We start from the raw sequence: 18446 nt of genomic DNA, 5'->3' as shown, positions 1-18446 counted from the left end.
TCTCTTGGACAAACCACATATCCAAGTTGACCCCCAGAGCCAGCTGTCGACAGGGAATCCTCCATTGTGACCAAGATTTCCATGGCAAATTGGAACTTCTCACAATTTGTGCAAGGGCTTCATCTGCAGTATGATGCTCTGGTACTACCGCCTCACTCATCTCACAACTTGATGCTGTGGAGACAAATACGCTAAAAATCATTGGAATCTCTTACGATGAAGCCAAGTCTTTCGACCAGTTTCTCCCACATCACATACAGATCGGTGGCCTATCTGTCTTTTACTGCCTCTTTTTTAGTCTTGCTACCCTTTCCTTGCTGTGTTCCCTCCCAAGCTTCTCCAAAGCTCTTGCAGTTCCTCTTTTGGCCAAACTCTCAAAATTAAGAATTACTGCTCACCTACACTCATTTGTTCATATTTTACACTCACTTGTGGAATCAGCTTCTTAAGTTTAAGTGATTCTTCACCATTGAGTGATAGAGCCAAAAACGATATATAACATGATATTTCAAGAAGTTGTGGATGGATAATGACAAAGCGTAGTGGATGAGTTGGTTAGATGACAAGAACAAGGTGATTTGATCTTGGTTCAGGTTCGGATCTGATGAATTCCATGGAAATCGTCACCCACGTGTGATTCCGTCACATTACCTGGTCTGCCTCACTGAGAGTAGTACTCGTCTGTAGCCATGTGACAGTTCTGGTTCAATACATATAATTGAATTCTCTCTGCTCTTCTTAGCATTCAAGATAATTACCTTATATGTTCAAAATTAGAGTGCACATGGTGATTCCGTCACGATGGAATTCATGATCCAGATCTGGCCTATCAGTGAGATACAAAACGTAAACTGTTCAGCTTGGCGGAGGTATGCACTCTATAGAGTGCCGTTCTAGTTTCTGCTGCCGTTAACTCTTCTCAAATCCACCCTATCCTTTCCAGGTAATGATGTCTTCTCAAATTTTCCTCCGCTTTACATGTGGCTTACTGACTACCTTCAAGGTTGTAACCAGCTTGTTCACCCCTTGTTTCCGCCACCCTGTCCTTGCTCTTTCTTTCCCTCGCTCATTTTTCCTCCTAGTGCCTCTCTGTTGTGTCCCTCTAAAATGCTGTTGTTGTCTTTCCCTGCTTTATACTGTTTTGTTGTGCTCTGTTCCAGCTATTCGATGAGCCTCACCTTGGTAAAGAAAGAAAACAATTTCCATCACATGATTGCCCCTGAACCATCGCATGATTGCCCCGGAACCATCGCATGATTGCCCCGGCTCCCCCTGCCCATCATCCATGACAGAAAGCCAGCAGGGTTTTCATTGAAATTCCAATGGTGACATTGCGATTTTCCTGAGATCAACTTGGCTTCCAGATGCTTAGATCATAATCAAATGCAAAGTACTCTACATTCTATCAGATTTCAATGCACAACCTCTTGAATATTTGTCTAGAGTGCTGAACACACACCACCTGCCACCACATTGGTTGTAATACCATTCTAGGATCTAATGCATATGTCTTTTCTTAGCTTATACTTTGAAGATAATATCATGTGTGCATGCAATGTAGTAGTGTGGGCATTAACACATTGCGTTTCTTACGGACACAGGCATCATGACTCCTGGCATTGTGACGTGGATGGCGGTAATAGGAGGGCCTACACAGCTGGCAGTGGCGTCCAGCCGTGTTGTGCTGGCAGTCATCACACACACCACCGCTCACGTTCCCAGAAGCAATGAACGCAGCCATGTCAAAGTAGCATTTGTCAGAATGCCCGTTGCAGTTGCACCCTGCCCAGCAAAATGTCTCATGAGTGATTTCATCCTCATAGCACCAAAAATTCTCTTGAGAGATACAATCATGAAAGTAGGGAGTTCAATTGTGATTAGGATAAATGGAAATGAAGAAATACAAAAAGATTATAAAACAGAGACAAGTAAAGGATCAAAACGAGCATAGAGAAGACATACGCTTGCAGGCATATGCATGGCGATCACGTGCGGGTGCCCATGGCGTGTCCATGTGAAATTTCTTGCAGCGCTCACAGTTGATGCCAGCTGTGTTGTGTGTGCAGAGGCACCGTCCATGCACCTACACATAATGAAAACATCGTAACATGACTTCAAGGGCCTAAGGCACACCACAAAGATGAATCTGCCTCCAGGTACTTTCAGGGACAATATTTTGAAGAAATGGGAGTGCAATGAGACATCCCCTCCAAGCAGAGGGGACATCCCAACACGTTATATGTGTTTAGCTAACATTATTAAATGTCAGAATGTCTTCTAGAGGGGATTCTCCAATAAACCCCACTAAAACAAGTGATAGGACAATGAAAAACAAATAAAGATAATAATACAAGAAAACAAACACGACATAATAAGAATAACCAAAGCTTTACGTGCTGTACTCAAGGTAAATCACAGCAAGAGAAAGAAGGAAGTGAAAGAGCGTACATATATAAGCATGTCTATGCAAGATCAACACTGATTGGTTCATCAGTCACGATGTAATTGGTAATCTGGACACCCATTGGTTGACTCAATCACCATTATCTCTGGCTCCAATTGGCTGGAGCGGAGTTGAGAGCAATGACTCACCAGCACCAATACCTTGGAGGGAGGGGGGATATGATTCCCCCAAAGACGAGGACTCACCATTTGCAAAAAATACCATGAACAGGGCTTGGGACAACACCTTTAATCTTGCCAACACCATTAATCTTTCAGGATGGAAAAAGTATGGTCCATCAAAGAGAGAGAATAACTCGTTTGAGCCAATCTTCCATTACTCCCTTTATCCTGGATGTTTTTTTAAACAACTTGTATAGAGCTTTTCCTGTAGAGTATTTAAGATACTAGTACACACACTCCATATGGGAGTGGCAGGAAGGGTCATGTTATCCTCTCTGGGGTATACAGAGTACAGTAGATCTAGATTCTGGCCTCAAGAACGTCAGGTTTCCTCCCTTTCAGTTTAGTGTTAAACAGCAGTAGCGACTGTTTCAAAAGGTAATCGCATGTATTTGTGGTTTATAACACTTTTTACCTCTGGTCGGGGTGCCCCCCACGAAACGCCACAATAAGCTATCTTAACAGATATAATATACACCTTAACATATGTGATTCGTTCACAAATACTCACGTTAACACACGACATACACATTTAATATACACGTTATATGTTGTGTGTTAGCTCTTATACGAGCCTTGACAATGTACACAAAAAACCCCCAAAAACACGGATTTTGCCCAAAGCGGCATAACCCCTTGCGGAGAGGGGCAGCTGAAGTCGCTAGTAGTGTAATAATGTTGCTTCTGGGACACCTCCGTTTAACATGGGAAATCCCTATCTAATGTCATTTACCCCCTTGTCTTTTTCAAAAATCATAAACACCTCTATTTCTCCCACCCTCATCTTTATGAACCTTTTGTCTGTAGTACCTATCCTTAATGTTGTTCATTAGACCACTCAAACACTACAAATATTTGTTTTCTCTTATAGACCTATCATCCTTCTTCTACATATCATCTGGCAGATTAATCTTTGACCCACTCAAACATTGACCCATTCACTTCCATATTAATTCTTTCCCTCCCTCATTGCCCCTAAACACCTATATTTCTCTCACCCTGTTCTTTACGAACCTTCTAACCTTTTGACATGTTATCCTTATTCATTAGACCACTTAAACACCTGTGATCCTTCTGACCTCATGGACCTTTTAACCTTTTACTCTTAATATCATCTGGTGAATATAACCCACTCAAACAACGACCCTACAAATATTTGTTTATGCGTGGGAAATAATTTAATTCTCCTACAACTCTCTTCACCATCTAATATATTAACAAAAAATATGTTTGAGTTTGGTTCTTTATTAAGATATTTTAACTGAGCTAAGATAAAATGGTAAACCTCCCTCAATGTTCTTGTTTGAGCGCCTCCAGTGCCACATACCATTTTTTGGTAAGCTCCGCCCACTTTTTGGTAAACCACACCCATTTTTTACTAAGCCCCGCCCACTTTTTGTTAAGCCACGCCCACTTTTTACTAAGCCCCGCCCACTTTTGCTAAGCTCCTCCCACTTTTGCTAAGTCCCACCCACTTTATAAACTCTTCAGCATTGTATCATTTCCAGGTAATACATTACATCATTTTCAGGGAATTTCCATCACATCATTTCCAGTTAAGACACGCCCAGGGAATTTCCACAGGAAGACACACCCAGTCCTTATAAAAGGCACCGACCACACAGGCTTTTTCAAACACGCTTTCTGCTTCACTTGAGAATGGACTACTATGCCGAAATGGAATGGGATAACTTTGCTATTCCATGGAGTCCTACTACCTGTGTAGAACTCAACCTTCAGATTGATGAACTGGACTCGAACCTCTTATCAATGGAGGTAAGTTTGTTTATTTATTTATTTATTTATTTAATTTTTTTTTTTTTTTTTTTTTTTTTTAGATGAGACTCATGTAAGAGTTAACAAAGTTTATTTTAATATTCATAGAGCTTGATTTATACAAATAAAAATATTGTATTAAATTAATACATTGTTATTTTCTTTCACAGGAAATTGTATCTGAGATACGAAATGAAAATTCTGCTTTTAACACAACTTGGGATGAAGTTATTTTTTTGTTTGAAGACATTTTGAACAACCAAGACCCCCAGAACGAGTTCTACCTTGATGACCCAGCCAAAGAGTTATACCTTGGAGATCCACAAAATCCTGAAAAAGAGTTTTACCATGATGATACTTGTTGTGAGTTATCAAAACAAAACCCACTGAACAAGTTCTACCTTGATGAGCCAGAATACAAGTCATACATTGGAGACCCACAAATTTCTGAAAATTGGGAAAGGAGAGTTCTCCCTGATGGTCCGCAGTTATACTATGTGAGACACATCATAGAAACCCTAAAAAATTGGGCAAGGAGAGTTCTCCCTGATGGTCCGCAGTTATACTATGTGAGACACATCATAGAAACCCTAAAAAATTGGGCAAGGAGAGTTCTCCCTGATGGTCCGCAGTTATACTATGTGAGACACATCATAGAAACCCTAAAAAATTGTGAAATGGGAATTCTCCCTGATGGTCCGCAGTTATACTATGTGAGACACATCATAGAAACCCTAAAAAATTGGGAAAGGGAAGTTTTCCCTGATGGTCCGCAGTTATACTATGTGAGACTTATCACGGAAACCCCCAATATTTCTGAAAATTGTGGTTTTACCTTGGGGACTTGGAAAGATGGTTATATTTTTGGAGACTCGGAATGGGGGTTTTGTTTTGATGACTCGGAATGTGATACCTATCTTGGAGGCTCAACAGGAATGTGGTTATACCTTGGGAACTTGGAAAGTTGGTTTTATTTTGGAGACTCTACCTGTGGGGTTCCTCTTGGAGACTCTTTGGATTCTAAAGCAATGAACAATGTTCTTTATTTAATGACGCTTGATTTAAGCAATATCAAGAAAGTTCGAGGAAGAAAATGCTGGAAAATTCTTTCTTCCCATTTCTACTTCTTCAAACTTAAAAGCCTTGAAAGACAGAATTGGAGGAAGAGGAAAAGAAAAAAAAAGAAATACGTATTTAAAAAAGAAGAAAAGAAAGATTATGTTAGGGTTTGGGTGGGATTTTGAATGTGAGGGTTAGGGATGGGGTTGGGTTAGGGTTGGGATTTTGAATGTGAGGGTTAGGGTTGGGGTTGGGTTAGGGATGGGGTTGGGTTAGGGATGGGGTTGGGTTAGGGATGGGTTGGGTTAGGGTTGGGATTTTGAATGTGAGGGTTAGGGTTGGGGTTGGGTTAGGGATGGGATTGGGTTAGGGTTGGGATTTTGAATGTGAGGGTTAGGGATGGGTTGGGTTAGGGATGGGGTTGGGTTAGGGATGGGGTTGGGTTAGGGTTGGGGTTGGGTTAGGGATGGGGTTGGGTTAGGGCTTGGGTTGGGTTAGGGTTTGTATATTATTATGACTCACTCGCACATACACACACACACAAAAGTTAAGCCCCAACTAAAAAGTTGTGGGATTCTGTGTTTGGGGTTCACAGATTTAAAAACGTATCCCCATTATACACACACAAAAGTTAAGCCCCAACTAAAAAGTTGTGGGATTCTGTGTTTGGGGTTCACAGATTTAAAAACGTATCCCCATTATACACACACAAAAGTTAAGCCCCAACTAAAAAGTTGTGGGATTCTGTGTTTGGGGTTCACAGATTTAAAAACGTATCCCCATTATACACACACAAAAGTTAAGCCCCAACTAAAAAGTTGTGGGATTCTGTGTTTGGGGTTCACAGATTTAAAAACGTATCCCCATTACATTTTATTTATTTATTTATTATTTTCAAGGGTATTATCTGCTTACTTGTGTTTTTTGTAATTCTTGTGAGTAAAATGAACCCAAGATTTCTTCTCCATTTAAATCATATAATTTGTAGGTCCAAGGGACTGTATCCATTACATCAATGATTTTAAATAATTCACGAGTCCATTTTTGTGTATAACCTTTCTCAAAATGACTTTTCCATTTGTATATTCTTACAATATCACCAACTTTAAACTTGGGCTTTCTCAAATTAATCTCCTTTTCATATTCTAATTTTGTAAATGTTTCTGATGGTTTTGATTGTGTTGATGAATGAACTGTATTATTGTAATTATCTACAATATCCTGAATTAAATACACCCATTTTTGAGAACCGAGTTGTGTGAATTTTTTATATAATTTCTCTTTTAAAGTACGATTAAAACGCTCAATAACAACTGCCTTTCCTTCATTAAAGGTGCTGTATAATTTAATACCCTTCCCCTTAAGAAATTTCATGAATATTTTGTTATAGAACTCTGTTCCCTCATCAGTCCATAACTTCTTTGGTTTCCTTTTATCCCGATCAAATATTAGCTTAAAGGCTAACATTAAAGTATCACCCCTTTTATTTTTTAAAGGGACAACCCAGGCAAATCTACTCCTCAAATCAATAACGGTTAAAGCATACCTGTATCCCCTGTCATTATTCAATTCAATTAAATCAGCGGACCATATGTGGTCGGTGTATTTAGAATAAACCTTCCTTCTTTTAAACTTTGTGATTATAGGTTTGTGTAATTCTTCAGCCAAAAGCTCCTCAGTCTTGATGACATCATTAGAGCCTAATAGTTTTTTGAGGAATAACCAAGACCAAGTTTCAATTTAGCATTTATCAAATTTCTCACAATAAACCTATCAACTTTCTCTCTCAACGTTGGATTTTGTATCAAAGACAAATTATACAACATTTCGCTGTCGGCTTTATGTTTTTCAGTCAACGTAGTGGTATTTCCATAAGCAATATCATGCTTCATACACACTTCGTCAACCCTATTTGTAGGTTTAGACCAAGGTTTAGGATTGTCAGCCTCATCTAATCTTTTATCCAAGTTTGTTCCTGGACCACAGAAAGAATACCCTGGAAGGTGTAATTCCCCTGGAATTCCAGTTGTTGTAAATTTACTTCCTGACAGAAACTTTTGTATGTCTCCTCCTCTTTTAGGAGAGATGAATTGGCACTTTTTAGAGCCACATACTTGACATATTCCTTTTTGATAAACTCTATTATTTTTAGCTTTAACATAAGAGATATTTTTAGATTTAGTTTTCTTTTTACATTTGAGACAATAACTCATATTTATTTATCAGAAAAATTCCGACAGAGTATCAAAACCTTTTTGGTTTTCAACATATACATTTCAATCTTTATTTTTAAAACATAAAGAATCCTAAGGAATGCCTTCACTCTCTCCTCCATTTATTTACAAATAAAAACTAACTAAAGTCAATGACACCAACATCATCAATCACATAATCTTTTCCTTCTTCTTCTTCTTCTTCTTCTTCACCACTTTCTCGTTTAAATCTCCTCCCTGAAATTGAAGACATTGACGTTCTTATTTTTGAAACCATTATCTTCATAAGAGTTGTTAATTCTTTAATTTCCTCTTCGGTGCGTTGAGATTGATTTATTTGCTTTAATACACTCAATCTTTTATGAATCTCAGTGATTTCCATCTTTTTATATTTTTCCTCCCTCTCTCTTTGCTCCCTCTCCTCCTCCTCCATTTTCTCCCTCTCCTCCTTCTCCTTTTTCTCCCTTTTCTCCCTTTCCTCCTTCTCCCTTTTCTCCCTTTCCTCCTTCTCCTTTTTCTCCCTCTCCTCCTTCTCCTCCTTTTTCTCCCTCTCCTCCTTCTCCTCCCTCTCCCTTTCCTCCTTCTCCTTTTTCTCTCTTTCCTCCTTCTCTTCTTCAACTCCTTCCTCATCCCTTGCTACCCTTGAGTTTGAACCCCAAAGAATATTATACATATACTCATCTGGATTTTGAGATATTCTTGTATCTATAATTATTTTTCTCATAATAGGATACCAATAAGATTTGTTGACGATTTCTAAAAGAGTTTTATATTTCATAACTTTGAGAAGTTCATTTTTATTTAATATTTTAAACAAGTCTCTATTTGTGGGTTTAACAATATCAGTATAAGGCCAGTTTTTTATGACAAAATTCCCATGTATATGCTCCAAATCATAAGGTATGTAATACCGAGCACCCTTTTCTTGTAGGTATCCTTGAATACAAAAATTATAATTCTCTTGTAGTCTTCTTCCTGCCATTTATGTATCAGAAATATATGTGAGATTAATATTATGACAGGTAATACCACCCCATCTTCCCACTACCAAATCGGTTTGTATTCCTCGGCTTTCTATCCTTATCTCATTACCTTCCTTCTTTGTCATGCGAACCATCGCTATACTATCATATATTTTTATTTTCTTAAAATCACGTATTTGTTGTTTACTAATTGTACTTCCACATAAATCCTTATCTTCACCAAGTGGATAATATTCTTCTTTACGAGACTGATTTAAATCATGTAGGTCTTCTATGTTTATTGAAAAAGACCAATTATACCCTAAATCAGGCATATCATACCCCCATTTATTAATTCGCATATTAACTAAATGTCCTTCTTTATAAAATTTAATTGTAAGCAGGTAGTTAAATTCAATGAGGAAAGGTGTATGGTCAGTATAACCAGGTGTTGTGGTTGTAAATTTTACTTGTTTCACAAAACGTGCTGTTTTCTTTAAAGATATATATTGTGATAAATCACTGAATCTAATCAAGTCATTCGCATCTGTAGGGTTTGGATAATTGATTAATTTATAAGTATTCTTCATATTAATATTTTTACTTACACTATATTTTTGTCGTTCAGCCTGTGCCTTTGTATAATAATTTGATAAATCAATATCCTGAGAGGATTTTCCAAAGATAGAACCATCTTTTCCAACATAGGTCATTTATATTAGATAAAAAATGATATCATAAAAATTTTCATTATTGTTGAGTTGAAATAATACATATAAACATAATTGGCCACAACATTTAGAATTAATTTCTTGAACTTGGAATGTTTGATAAACACCATTCTGTAAGAATTGTATTACTTCAACAGGTGGTGGCATACCATAACTATCAAAATAATATTTATCCTGACTATTATGAATACAAACCCAATGAGAACCATTCTGTGTGTCTAAATTCATAATAATATTCTTTGTATTCTTATTTATATGTGTTAATTCATCTCTCATACAAATAACCACATTATCAATTTTTAGTGTTTTACAATACTTAGCTAGTTCTATATTTGACGTTGTATTCTTTCCAAATTGTTTAAACCATTTATCCATTTATTTATGAGAAAGATACAATCCATTACCCCGTTTAGTTAGTTTAACACCCGCTTGAGCGATAGAGGAAAGCATATCTCCAACCAACAATCTAGCTTTATCAGGTAGACTTTCAAGTTTTTGAGCAAAATCTACAATTACACCACTTCCACTAATTTGTTTCTCCAACTCCTTGTTATGTCTTTCCAATTCTTTTTGAGCTTTTAGTTGTGCCTTCCTTTCGTTAGCAGTTTTTACCGCTGCTGAAATACCACCAGTCAATGCTCCCGCCGCACTTAAACCAGCAAATAAAGGAATTAGAAACGGGAGAAATCCTCCTCTTGACTCGTCTATTGAATATTTCTTTAACATAGGTTTCGTCATTTTAATTTTAAGTGATCCAACATCATTTAGTGTTTTTACTTGTGTGTGTGTGAGTAAAACATCAATTCTTACAGCTCCTTTTCTTTGAATTGTATTAACATTAATAATACAAGGCTTTTGATTTTGAATACAAGATGTTAATTTATTAAGATTGATTTGATTAACATATACCCCAACCATTTATTTATGAGAAAAAACCTATGTGATATTAATCATAACACCATTATCTGTATTAATCTGTAATTCTGTTTCCTCCAAAAGCAAACAATATGCATTAACCTCTTCACTCTCCCCTCTTTCAATGTATAGAGAAGTATCCACTCGATTAGACTTTATAGTTTCCTTTTGAGAACTCAGGTCAATTGCGTAGATTGTATATAAACCTTTAAATGCAACCATATCCAAAATAGGATCATTATTACCATTACTTTCACACACCTTTTGGTAGGACTTGTAGGCTTCCGCATAATCATTTTTTTCCCAATCAATTTCCAATCTATCTCGCGGATAAAATGTGCCATCAAGAGAAACCCGAAGTTGTTTCACCTTTGCATTATCACTCAGGGCATTATTCTTATTAGTACCGTCCTCTCCATCTGGTTTTTTTAAAATGAGCCAGAGGTATCCTGGCTTTCCTTGAAGAACACCTAAATTCCAAGTGTAGGTAGTGTGTTCCAGTTTAACGTGTTGACATCTTCTTTTAAGGTATGATACATTTAGCGGTTTCTTTGAGTTAAGTCTTCTATTTAACATCTCTTCCGTTTTAAGATTAGGAGTATATTCACTGATATACCAACACAAATCATTAATAACAAATTTATTATTTTCTCCAAAAGCATTTTCATCCCCAAAAAGCAATCTATTTACATTATCATTCCTTTGTAGTTGAAATCTAATTTTAAGCCCATACAAAACTTTATCATAATCACAAAATCCAAATATACCTTTCAGAGGTACTGCTACGGTAAAACTATTCTCAGCTTTTGCGTCATCATTATACATTGACTTCCTTTGACTATAACCAGGGTCTGCATTTGTACCCGTTGACATATCAGGAATAAAACCCTCAACAGCTCCCTTACCCATTCTATCACTAAACGAATATAGTGTAAATTTCATCATTTCAGATGTAGCAGAGACATAATCAACCGCTTCAACCTCTTGTGTTCCAATATACAGGCGGACACTGTCAAACATTTTCCAGAAGAAATCATTTACGAGTGTAGCATTAGTATTATTCGCAGCCTTAGTGAATTTAAATTTACACAGCAAGAAACTATCAGCTATATTCAAGTAAGTTTGTTGATTATTTATTTCAAAACTTTTTGTTCCGTTTGAATTCCAGTCTGTTCCTGTTATAGCATTTACCTTAAAATAGTCTTCCTTTTTAGTGGAGTTTGAAATGATAATCGTATCATCCAAATCATAGATACTATCAATCGCTTCCATACTTGTATTTATATAGCATTAAAATTGTTGAAACCCTGACCCAAGTATTTTAATGATTTTTTGTCGTTCTTGTGAAGATAGTTGAGTTTTACCTTTTTTTATTTCTTTGATTGCTTGTAATTTATGAGACTCCTTTTGAGCATCTTTTATACTCTTTATAGCACCCGCAACGGAGCCCACGGCAGAAGCAGTTGAACCAATTAGGTCTTTATGTTTAAGGATGGTTGAACCAATACCCATTAGAGTATCAATTATCCCATCTCCTTTATTTCGAAATTGATGACCTACACCTCGTTGTCTCTTAGGTTTATAGTATCCTCTACCCACATACCTTGTATAGTCTGGTGAAAGGAACATGCCCTCCCCTGTAATTATTTTATATTTTCCCAACTCGTGTTTTCTCACAATAACCATTATTTATTTATTGAAAAACTTCACGTAGGTGAATTCTGATGGATATAATTTCATCATTAAAGGATATCATACGATTATCTTGGTCGGTTATCCTAAAATTTACTCTGTATATGGTTTTTCCTGACACAGGTAAATAGACAAGATTTTTTGGTTCCATATTAAATTTATAACCAATCGGGGTTGAGTATGCACTGAATGAAAATATTGTATTTGTTCTTATTCCATCGTTATAAGCACCATCAATCAAATCACAATGAATTAATACTGAATTTATACCGGAGGATATTTGGATAACATTATCACTGTAAAACGTCCCGTTATTTTCAATCTTTTTTGAAGAGAAACCCAATAGCTCTCTAAACGAATTTTCAATCGTGAAATCAACTTTATAATTATTTTTAAGTTTAATAGTTGATTTTGAAGTGTGTTTTTGAATATCTATTACAATATTTTTTGGTTCATCACCTTTTTCTTTCATAAGGCGAGAGACTTCTGAAGATATTTGAGAAATCTCGTAAGCTCCAGGTGAAACGGTTATAGTTTTATATCCACTTCCTGGATTATAACTAAACTTGTTGTTTTTCTCTGTGATATTAAAAAGGGTATTGTAAGTTTCCATTGACAACAAAGATGCCTCATATGAGGTAAGGGGGTCAAGTTGTAGTGGGTAAGGGAATGAAGCTGTGTAATCGCTCGTTGTGAAATTAAAACTAAGAATTGTGCTTCTCATCTTATTTAATATCTAATAAAATATCTTTGTATTGACATTTATTAATTATTTTCATGTTCATCAACTGATCTAAAATGGCTGAGGATTCATTAAAACAATTGTTGTTTCCAGCCTTCTTACTACCTAACAACAATAATAGCCTATTAACTAATTGTGATGGGTCATTTGGAAGAAAACTAACACCCGAACCAAGCTTACTTAAAGCATCAATAATATGTTTCTCCTTCTCATTCTTCTTACTTTTACCAGCAACAGAAACTCCATAATCAAGTGCATTTAGCAACTCAATATATACCCTATCTTCCTCTCTTTCCATATCAAGTGGTTCCTCAAAATATTTTGAACCGCTGAATCCGGGGTTTGTTAGAAGAAACATTAATCTTGGAGTTAATTTAACATTTGGTTGAGTAGAACTCAAGAACATCAATTCATCATTAAATATCAATACCTTTTCTTCCACAAGATGAAACACTGCTGGTTCTTCTGTTGGAATGAGACCTGCTCTGGTTTTTGAACCCGCCGAATATTCATTGTTTTGAAGAGCTTCCACAACATAATTAGGGGGTTGATTTACCTCCTCAAGTTTCCGAAATAATCCCTCGTCATCATATTCTAATTCACCAAGTTCTTGTTTTGTTATCTGACTAAAATCTTTGAGCATTTGAAGTTTTTTCGGAGTAAATTCTACCGTGGGTACTGTAGGTGAGTGTTGAGTTTTCAAAAGTGGTTTAAAGAATTTCTCTTGTTTTCTTTCAAAGGCTTCTTCACCAGTTAGTTTCTGTCTCCGTTTCTTCTTTATCTCTTCCTGTTGTTTAACAACTTTTGAAACTAATTGTTGATGTTCCTTAAACTTTCTTTCTCTTTCTTCAGTATTCATTTTCTGTATTTATTTATTGAAAAATATCATTTAGTATCTCATCTTGTTTCACAACAATATATTTATATTTTCCAATCGTGTGTTTCATATAATTTTCAAATTCTTTTTTACTACATAACGTAGAGCAATTATCTCTCCAAAAATTATTTACATCTATTGAATTTAACTTAAATAAAATAAAAGTATTGGCATTGTTTCTTATTGAGCGTCGAGGGAGTTGAAAATATGATTGACTAAGATATATACAATTACAAGAAGAATGTCTCCCTCTTGTATAGTAGCTATCCATTACTGTTTGGTTTCTCTCATTAACACAATCATCAAAGATGACGAGGTTCTTTTTTGATTTATCTAAATCTTGAGGTGAAGGTATATCATCCGTATTATCACTGAGAATACAAGTTATGGGTTTCGATTTTGATTTCTGTGTATCACAAAATAATTGTATTATATCTTCAATATTATAATCATTCAGTTTGTTTTGAAGTTTAAATAAACCGATAATGTCTTCCTTTTTAAGACCTGCATTAAAACCCTGTGAGAGTAGTTGATACTCGGGTTGAAAACTTGACTTTGTAAAAATTATTAAATTATCATAATCTAAAAAATTAGGACCAAGGAGCATCTTTAAAAGTAAACAGGTTTTCCCACATCCGCTTGAACCAACTATTAGACATCTCAATGAATTTGGAATGTTTTTATGGTTATTAAATTTTATCTTATTTTCCCAAACGGGTAAAAAATCATTCATTTATATATTTGGAAAACAAGTCATCCAACTTTTTTTGAGCTATTTTAGAAACTCTATATTTTATCCTGAGTTCTGGTTTAATTTCAAAATAATTCATTATTTTATTTATGTAGTATCTTGTATTAACATTTCCATTAAAATTATTTTGAATAATAAATATCATTAAACCCTTATACATTTCCTCAATACAAAGAGTCTCTTTCCTTGTAAGAAATGGTGTATTATCACCATAATGCTTAACATTCATCTCTCTTATTAATCTTGTAAAGTAATTCATTTTTGGTTCTAATTTAAAAGAGTTATATGTTTTTTTATATTTCTTATTATCATTAATTAGAATATAATCACAGAATAAACATTGTTTATATGAATCCTCATCATTAAGCCCCACTCTATCACAAGCCGGACAATTCTCTAATTTATCATATGGAGAGTCTGGAAATTCTAAATATCCTTCAGAACTTATCATATTTATGTGGTAAATTTTTACTTAAACTAAACGCAAGTTTATTCATTAATAAATACAATGTTTCAAAGCACAAAAGACAAATTTCAATCAATCTCTACTTCGGTGGAAGATATAGAAAAATATGTCAAAGATGTTAAATTGAACAAAGATAAATATGGAAATTTTTGGGTAAAACCAGTTATGGAAAATAACATGAGCCCCTCTATTTCATTTAAAGGAAGAGCTCTAACTATACCTGGAAAGACATCCATTAAAGTAAATCTAACAAAAGTTTCTCCTCTACTCCTGGCAATTTATTCAAAGCTTGAAAAAGTGATTGACCACGATACTTTGAAAAAGAATGATAAGACCATTAATAATTCTAGAGGAGACATTTGTATTTTCTTTAATAATCCAAAGGGTGTAGATCTAAGTAAAATGAATGATGTTAATATTTCTGGTGAAATGTCATTTCGTTCTATGATAGTTAGAGATTATTTAAAGATAACTTTTGATATAAAAATTGTAGAGATTGAATCTGTTAATGAAAGAAAGTATATAGATATTGATGGGAATATTTTTCTTGCTAATTAAATATGAGTCAATACAGCAGTGAAGATTTTACTATTTCATTGAACTCGGACGATAGTGATGATAGTATTTCATTGAACTTGGATGATGGTGATGATAGTATTTCATTGAACACAGATGATAGTTATGATACTAATAGTTTGTGCTCAAATGATAGTTATGAGAGTAGCTTTATTGATGACTCTGAGTATGATTCTGAGTATTCATGTGATAGTTATGACTTAGATGATTCTGAGTGAAAAAGTGTTTTAGTTTAAGCACAGTGATATATATAAAACGGAGCTGTAAAGCTCAAAAGTGTTTTATTTTAAGCACAGTGATATATATAAAACACCACGTTTTCTCACGCTATAAATATGGTTTATTGTGATACTTGCGAGAAGGAAGTAAAATATTATAAACAACATATTCTCACCGCAAAACATACATACAACATTTTAAACAAACTTTCCCCTCTTCCACCTGAAACAAAACACTGTTCTACATGTAATAAAAATATCCTCAAGAAAGGCTTCAAAATACATCTTAAAACAAATCTACATTTATCAAATTTTATCACAACTAAAAACTCTGATGGAGCATTCAAAGGACATATTAAAATAAGAGTCTTTAACTTCAAACCTCCTGAACCAGAGTCTATAGTTGATGCTGTAGAAATAGTTAAACCTGCTGTTCAAACGTTGATTGAAAAAACACTAAAGGAAATGAAACCACTTAAATTTTATATGGGAGTAAAATTAGAAATGACAAAGGATGAAGGAGTTATAGATGCACCATACATGAGAACTGAGCCACACTTTATATCTTCATATCAAGATTTTAAAACATCAGGAGTCTATGATGAACTTATTAAACAAGAGCAAGATGTGGATAATTCAATCGTAGGAAGTGGATTCAATATAGGAAAAATTATTTACATAGACATTCATATTCTTAAATCAGATCCTCTAAAAGCTTCTTCTTACATTGATTTACCCAGTGTTATCAAAAATAGAAAAGCAGTTATCAATATCAAAAATAAAGACAATAAATGTTTTCTCTGGTCTATTTTAGCACACTTACATCCTCCACATTTTCATGATGAAAGAGTATCTCATTATAAAAAATATGAGAATACATTAAATACGAAAGATCTAAAGTTTCCGATGACTTTAAATGATATTCCTAAATTTGAAAAGATGAATAATTTATCAGTTAATGTTTATGGTCTAACAGAAACAAACAACATTCAGGTTTTAAAGCTTTCTGACAATTGTAAACAAACTCATATTAATCTTCTATATTTTAATTCAGACGAAAATTCACATTATACATACATCAAAGATATTGCTAAATTAATAAAACCACAAGTCTGTAAGAGAACAAATAAAATATATATTTGTTTGCGTTGTCTTAACTTCTTCAATTCACAAGAAAGATTAGATAAACATTCAAATTATTGTGGCGAACATAAATCAACGGTAATCAATATGCCTAAAGAAGGCTCAAAGATCACATTCAAAGATGAAAATAAAAAGATCAAACATCCATTTGTTATATATGCTGATTTTGAAAGTATTTTAGAAAAAATTGATACTGCTTCTCAAGATCCAAAAGAATCATACACAAATAAATATCAAAAACATACTCCTTGTGGTTTTTGTTATTATATCAAATCATCCGTTGGTGATAAATATAACAAGTTAGAGATGTATAGAGGCTCAAATACCCCAGAGGAGTTTGTGAAACGACTAGAAAAAGACTGTGTTCGATTAACCAAGATAATGAGAGAAACCAATAAACCAATGTCTTTAACAAGTAAAGAAAAAAGGGAATTTATAAAAAACAATGTCTGTCATATTTGTGAGGAGAAAATTGGTAAAGGTCTAAAGGTTAGAGACCATTGTCATCTCACTGGTAAATATAGAGGTCCGGCTCATCAAAGTTGTAATATTAATTATCAACTCCCCTCTTTCATTCCTGTCTTTCTTCATAACAACGCTCATTATGATACACATCTATTTATCAAGGAACTCTCAAAGACTTCTGGAAGTATCTCAGCAATTCCAAACACGGATCAGAAATACATTTCATTCACAAAAACAATTCACACATCTCCTATTACTCATATCAGATTTCTTGATACATTTAAATTCATGGCAAGTCCATTGGTTAACTTGGTTCAAAATCTAAAAGAGTTTCCATGTCTTTCAGAGTATTTTTTAGATAAAGATTTTCTAACACAAAAGGGAATTTACCCCTATGACTATATGGACTCATTTGAGAGATTCAATGAAACACAACTTCCTTCAAAAGAAAATTTCTATAACAAATTAAATAATAGTCATATATCTGATAAAGATTATGTACACGCACAAAATGTTTGGGAAAAATATAACATCAAGAATCTTGGCGAGTATCACGATTTGTATCTCAAAACTGATGTGCTTTTATTGGCCGATGTATTTGAAGCCTTTAGATCTGTTTGTCGCACTGGATATGGATTGGATCCTGCTCACTACTACACAGCACCTGGATTGGCCTGGAGTGCGATGTTGAAAATGACAAAACAAGATTTGGATTTGATAACCGATGTTGATATGCTTTTGATGATTGAAAAGGCAAAAAGAGGTGGAATTTCACAAGTCTGCTCGAGTAGATACGCAAAAGCAAATAACAAATATCTTCCAAATTATGATCCAACGAAAGAGAGTTCTTACTTGATGTACTATGACGCGAACAACCTGTATGGCTGGGCAATGTCTCAGGCTCTTCCTTATGGAAAACTTAGATGGGTAAAGGAAAAAGACTACAAAAACGTTTTACAAGATGTATGTATCTCTACACAAAAAGAATTGGATGAAGAAAAAGTTGGTTATTATTTTGAAATTGATTTAAAATATCCAGAGGAACTCCATAACCTACACAAAGATCTCCCATTTGCTTGTGAGAAAGAAAGTCCAAAGAAAGAATGGTTGAGTGATTATCAACGATCGTTTGATATAGGTGAATCAACAGAAAAATTACTTACTACATTATATAACAAGAAAAATTATGTTCTACACCAAAGAAATTTGCGACAATATTTATCAAAAGGTCTAAG

The 18446-nt window shown here is 34.6% G+C and overlaps 1 protein-coding gene across 2 annotated transcripts in view; it reads right to left on the bottom strand.

Moving 5' to 3' along the window:
* LOC137436521 (laminin subunit beta-2-like) overlaps positions 1-18446 on the bottom strand; it is a 205141-nt gene that overhangs the window by 93821 nt on the left and 92874 nt on the right. For both annotated transcript variants that reach the window (XM_068130383.2, XM_068130382.2), the window contains exons 9-10: positions 1963-2083; positions 1594-1782 (exon numbers count right to left, since the gene is read on the bottom strand). In XM_068130383.2, coding sequence (XP_067986484.2) covers positions 1594-1782; positions 1963-2083 — 310 coding nt within the window. The remainder of the gene's footprint in view (positions 1-1593; positions 1783-1962; positions 2084-18446) is intronic.

This window comes from Myxine glutinosa, chromosome 11 (genome assembly GCF_964187855.1).
Source record: "Myxine glutinosa chromosome 11, kmMyxGlut1.1, whole genome shotgun sequence".
In the NCBI taxonomy this organism is placed as follows: Eukaryota; Metazoa; Chordata; class Myxini; order Myxiniformes; family Myxinidae; genus Myxine; species Myxine glutinosa.
Note: the sequence above shows the minus strand (reverse complement) of the source record. Positions and strands in the feature narration are given on the sequence as shown.